The sequence below is a fragment of the Lampris incognitus genome, chromosome 19 (genome assembly GCF_029633865.1).
Source record: "Lampris incognitus isolate fLamInc1 chromosome 19, fLamInc1.hap2, whole genome shotgun sequence".
In the NCBI taxonomy this organism is placed as follows: domain Eukaryota; kingdom Metazoa; phylum Chordata; class Actinopteri; order Lampriformes; family Lampridae; genus Lampris; species Lampris incognitus.
In genome coordinates, this window is record NC_079229.1 from 31,167,879 (window position 1) to 31,173,878 (window position 6,000).

The following is a 6,000-nucleotide window of genomic DNA, read 5'->3' on the forward strand; positions in this document are numbered from 1 at the left end:
GGACGCCCTAAATGATTATTTTTGATAATATTGTAACGTGCATGGATAAGTAGACACGCTGGCCGATCGCCGATGGGTCTGACCCTTTAGTCGAGCGGTTAGCGGTTAGCGGTTGGTGTCATAACTGGGATACATGCGGACATGCTTTCCCGAAGGAGGGGGGTAGTATAACTTGCATGGATAAGTAGACACGTCGGTCCTTGACTAACAGGTCGGACCCTTTAGTCGACTGGTTAACGTTGTCGCTTGCGGAGTGGGAGACGCGAGTTCGCGTCTCGGCGGTGGCAACGGTCTCCCCGACTGCCCCCCCCCCGAATTCGCTACAATGTACTGGTCAAATTATTCACACTTTTCATTCTTTGTTCACAGGGATGACTAAACAAATCCGGTGGCAAGTCAATCCATTTTTTGTTCATAGTGGTACCTCATTGAAGCAAGGTTGCACAATATTTATAAGTATTATACTGCTTCTATACAGTATTCCTCTTGAAATACAGAAAACTTAACTGACAGTTCCTCACTCATCACAATAATAAGGCCAACACAACTTGACACCACTCACAGTGTGGGAATTACATTTTTTTCCCCGGCTTTTTTGTCATTTTCTCCAGCAAGTTATGTCTTATTATTGCCACATTTCTCTTGTCTTGGTTTTTGATCCCATAAAGAGGAACCAGGGAAGGAAAAACTGCAAGTGGGGAGCCATGAAAGCCATCTCTAACTTGATTGCAGCTGTCAAGTCTACTGGCTAATTGTAATTTGATGTCCTTCAGAGAACACAGTTATGGATTTAACATGTTTCCAACAACTGCACCAAAAAAAAAAAAAAAAAAAAAAACCAAAAACAAGCCCATAGCCAAAACAGTAATGCTTATTATTTAATGGCTTCATAGACTCAGCTCTCTAATCATATGGGTAAATGGATTTCACCCCCTGTGGTCATATAGATTCCTCATTGTCAAGCAAATTAGGCTGCAGGCTTGCGGGTATAAAGAGTTTGGTGTTTGTCTTTTTGAGAGATAACCTGACACCTAAAAGTAATAGTTTTCCTGCTCAGCTAAATTGGTGGGGCATGGTGCCAGGGCCGCAGGTTAAGGGTTTGAGGTCTACAGGGAGGTTCCCTACTACAAGAATTCATTCAGTGCATTAAGACAACTGAAGGATTTCCTCTTTAGCAACAGAGTTGAGATACGGTACCAAGTTAATTCCCATAATTAGTCACTGGTGAGAATATCCATCGGCAGCCTGCCATCCCGGGATTTGTCGCTGGACAATGGAGTAAGGATGAACATTAAATGTCTGTTGTCTTTTCCCTGAATTTTACAAAGACTTACTCCATCTTCAAGAAAGTTGGAAAAAAAAAAAACCAAGGTGGTTTTTGTTGGATTTTTTTCCTCCTTTTTCTCCCCAATTGTACTTGGCCCACTCTTCCGAGCCTCCCGGTCGCTGCTCCACCCCCTCTGCTGATCAGGGGAGGGGTGCAGACTACCACATGCCTCCTCCGATACATTTGGAGTCGCCAGCCGCTTCTTTTTACCTGACAGTGAGGCGTTTCGCCAGGGGGGAGGTAGCACGTGGGAGGATCATGCTACCCCCCCCCCCGGACAGTCGCCCTGACCGACCAGAGGAGGCACTAATGCAGCGAACAGGACACATTCCCACATCCAGCTTCCCATCCGCAGACACGGCCAGTTGTGTCTGTAGGGGCGCCTTACCAAGCCGGAGGTAACACGGGGATTCAAACCAGTGATCCCTGTGCTGGTAGGCAACAGAACAGACCGCCATACCGCCCGGATGCCCTAAACAAGGTGTTTGTAGTGCACAACCGAAGAAAAGAGACAAGACTGTTCCTCTGTCCATCAACATCAGGTCAGCCCTGGAATTGAACCATCACCCTGGTCAAAAGTACGGCGCAAATAATTTGCACAAATTTTGGGTAAATCAAATGTTAACACCGTCGCATTGCGTTTGTATAGATTCAAAGGCTCTCTGCTCAAGGCCACTCAGCGCTAACGCAGCCTTTTCAAGGCCTCACAGCACAAGCACAGAGGAGGGCCTTGATGAGTTAAATCGCCTTGCACAAACACTGAGGAATTGTCAGAAAAGCAGCAAAATCATTGGCAATTCTTGTCAGGTCTGTGTTAAGCATTGCTCGGTGCTGCAAAGAAGAGATAGCAAAATAGAGCTTAGAAGGGATACAGAATAATTACTCTGTCTCTCTCTGTCTGTCTGTCTGTCTCTAGCCTCGTCTCTCCATCACTCCTGAGACATAAGTGAGGGGGGAAAAAAAAGAAGAAAAGAAACGCTATACCATCGGAACAGCATGTTTTGATTTAGGTTAACGTAATACCTAGACGTCCATCCGGTCTTCTCCATATTTTTTTTTTAAGATCCTAGAAAATAAACCTGCAGGAAAGCAAGTCCGTCCAAAACCCGCAGGGTCTTTACTCACCAAATCGCTGTGAGGTTACGTTAGGGCAGGGTGTTTTGTTTACTAGGCACAATTGTAATTCAAGGTACCCAGACTTTAATAGGATTTCTGCTCACTTCAGAAACATAAGCTTGAGTGCCCCGGACTCCAAAGTTACTGATTGTGTTGTGCGGCACTGAGAGTGTTCACACTCGGCAGCCCTGATTAAGAAGTAGGGCGCCGCGGCTGCACATGTCGAGTGCTCATGCTTGTTAATGGCACTTTGAAAGTCAGGAGGAGCGAGAGATTTGAGGGGATTTTAAACAGCGGATGCCTGCACACCCCATGCACATTGTACAGCGCACTCCAGACCTTGAAGACGTGGGCTCGCATTGACACATTCGTGTTTACAGCTGAAGGCAAACACAGAGAGAATCGTCAGTGCCGAGCCAAGAAAAGGATAACCAGTTGTGTTGAAATCTGTGCCTTCGTTCACGTCTTTGTATATCCCTCACTTATTGTTCCAGCAGGAATAATTACCATGCAGAGGACTGGCGAAATGTCAGTCCTCTGCATGGTATTCTTAAAGCAGCACGTCTGCCAAACACCCCGATATGATGACAGATACACATCTTTTGTGTATGGTATTGTTTGAAAATAAACATCAACAACAACAGCAGCAGCAGAAGCTAGGTATGGCCAAAGCACTGGACTACACACGACTGAGGCAGTTCTTTACATCAAACCTAATGTAATCTGGAAATCAACCTCACGAGATGGACTGCGAGTGTGTTGGGGACGGAGGGAGGCATGATTGAAAGTGAAATAAACAGTCTCCTGCAGTACGCTGGAAAAGCCATTAAAACCATCTTCATGAGGAAGACCATCAAGGCTTTGATGGCTTCACACTAGGCCTGTAAGTGCTTTTGATTTTCGCCCTAAATCTTCGCATCTCTCTCTCTCGCTCTCTCTCTCTCCTCTATAACTATAATTTTCCTTGTCTCTATCGCTGCCTCTCTCTCTCTCCTCTATAACTCTCTATAATTTTCCTTGTCTATTGCTGCCTCTCTCTCGCTCTCTCTCTACTCTCTCTATCATTGTCCTTGTCTCTATCACTGCCCCCATCTCTAGTTTTCCTTGTCTATTACTGCCTCTGTCTATCTTTCTCTCTCTCTCTCTCTACTCTCTCCATCATTTTCCTTGTCTCTATTACTGCCTCTCTCTTTCTTTTGCTCTCCCTCTCTACGCTACTCCAAAGTAAAGCCGATGGAGTTAGCGATAGGAGCCGCCACAGCCTCCTCTGTGAGGCAACAAGGCAGCATGTGGCCGTCTTATTTTTACCATGCAGTAATTTATTACTGCTTCATGTCTTTCTGACAGTTTAATAATGAATGATATTGGACACAGGGAGGGTGGAGAGCCGGCGAATTTGATTGCTGTCATGCCACAGAACTCGGTTGCCAAACAGCATCAAACGGCCAAGAGGAGAGCCAGAACGCACCAGTTGCAGACAGCATCATCGGACGAAAATCTTTATAGTTAACATTTCCTTTGCTGCTTCATCACGTCGAACAACGAGATCAATTTCATTGGGCCTCTTGATTGATCTGCTTCCTCCCTCCTCCTACCCATCACATCCTTTTTTCCCATTTATTTTTTTTTTCCTGCTCTTTTCTGTACAGTGCATCAGGATGATGGTTTTCGGCAAAGCAAGTTGTCATATCACCCTACACAACCCCGTGAAGACACTTGTTTACTCCTGAGAATGAAGTGTGTGATGAAAGCCAGCTTCCTCTGAGAAAATTGGCTGTCGACAGTCACCTCATTTCCCTCCCTCAAGTTGATAAGTGTAGAGTTCCCCAATGCACCTGTCTTTATAGTGTCAGCACGGAGGAGTTGACAACAACCAATCTCATTTGGATAGGTGGGTTTTGTGTGGGCGTGTGTGTGTGCATGTGCGTGCATGTGTGTGTTGTGTGCATGCACGTGTGTGTGTGGGTTTGTGTTTGGAAAAAGGGTGTGTACAGTTTTGACAGGCTGCTGCTCTCTCTTCTTTTTAAGGGTTGGTATCGCGGCTTCGTCTGGCCTCTGCCCAGCTACAGTGAAGCGCCCTGTCATGACACACAGAGATGACTCATCAGCCCTCGGTGTCTCTGGCTGACGGGGGATGATTATGTTGTATGGTTGCTGCCGTGCCGGGCGTCTGATGGAGATGACTCCTCATATAAGTGGCATTAGAGCCACACACTCTTTGTGCTCCTTTCCTACGAATGTTGAAATAAGCCGTGCTACACCAATCGCATCTATCCAACGTGAAATTCATTACATGTTGAAATGAAGTGGCATTTATATTGGAATGTCTTTCTTTCTTTAGAGACACAAATGAATGGGTGTGAGTGGAGCAAAAAAGGTCTGTTTGTAGTGAGCATGTGTGATTGATTCAAAGTCAGCTTGGATGGCATGTGAAGGCCAGTCACCTTTCAGTACATTCCTCTGCACACAGTAACTTTAAACGCTCCTTTCACGCACTCAAAAAGCAACAACACAGATAAATGTGTTCTGACATATTACCTTGCCAACGTACTGGGGGTCATTTCCTGCATACTCCTCCAGCAGAAAGAACTGGTTCCACATCCATCCCCGTTTGGAGCGCTGAAGTATCCTTCCATCGTCCTCGGACATTTTAAAGAGGTTCCCAATATTCCTAGGTGCGAGAGGCAGGGCAGAGCCGGGCCACAGGATGGATAGCATCAGGAGAAACAGGAGCTGGCGGGTTAACATGTTATCCAGTCGGTGTGGGAAATGTTCTGGATGACTTGTGATTCACGTTGATAAGCTTCTGATAGGACAAATACTGGAAAGCGATGTCGCCAGAACAGACATTTTATTCCCCTTCCTTGTTGTCCATCGTATCACTGTGAAAACAAGGCACATGTGCAAAAGGGATTAATTACACATATTGGCTTGACTCAAAGCGCACATTGTTATTTATGGCGCTTGTAAAATGATATTCCTAGAGCACGAGCAGTGGTTGCTGACCAAAACTTGCAATAAAGCAAGAAAAAAAAAAAACTTTTAGAAACCTCCTCTGCAGAGTTTGGTGGGTACGCACTATTTCCAGCTAAGCAAGTTCCAGTTGTTCAATATTTGCTATTGTTCAGTACAGTCCTCAGAGCAGTGTTATGGGGGGGGGGGGTATTTTCCTTTTTTTGATCAACTGGTATAACTACTGAATGCCTATGACACGTATGTGCCTTTTTTTACACCAAATATTTCGTCTTCAGGGCTGTTGGGGAGCTCATTGACATGATGATAGCGTTATTCACGAGCCACTACTCTGATTGGCTGGCAGTATTGCTGGCTCCGCCCCCTCCCTTAACAGAAAGTCATACCAGTTTCGGGTTTATTGCCGTATGCCATCGTCAATGATATTGTTCACGATGCCTACAAGATTTACGCCGGATAAATGTTAATGACGTGTACAGAATTACAAGAGTGGGTAATTAAGCCTATATTCTAGCCTAGTTTATAGCCTAGCTTTATGTGTGTAAATATATTGTTTTTCTTCATAGAGTTTGTAATTACTCACC

At 45.3% G+C, this 6,000-nt stretch overlaps 1 protein-coding gene across 2 annotated transcripts in view; it reads right to left on the reverse strand.

Annotated features, from left to right (window-relative positions):
* LOC130130126 (cadherin-10-like) overlaps positions 1-5,191 on the reverse strand; it is a 29,190-nt gene extending 23,999 nt beyond the window's left edge. For both annotated transcript variants that reach the window (XM_056299857.1, XM_056299856.1), the window contains exon 1: positions 4,982-5,191. In XM_056299857.1, coding sequence (XP_056155832.1) covers positions 4,982-5,191 — 210 coding nt within the window. The remainder of the gene's footprint in view (positions 1-4,981) is intronic.
* Between the last annotated feature and the right edge of the window lie 809 nt (positions 5,192-6,000).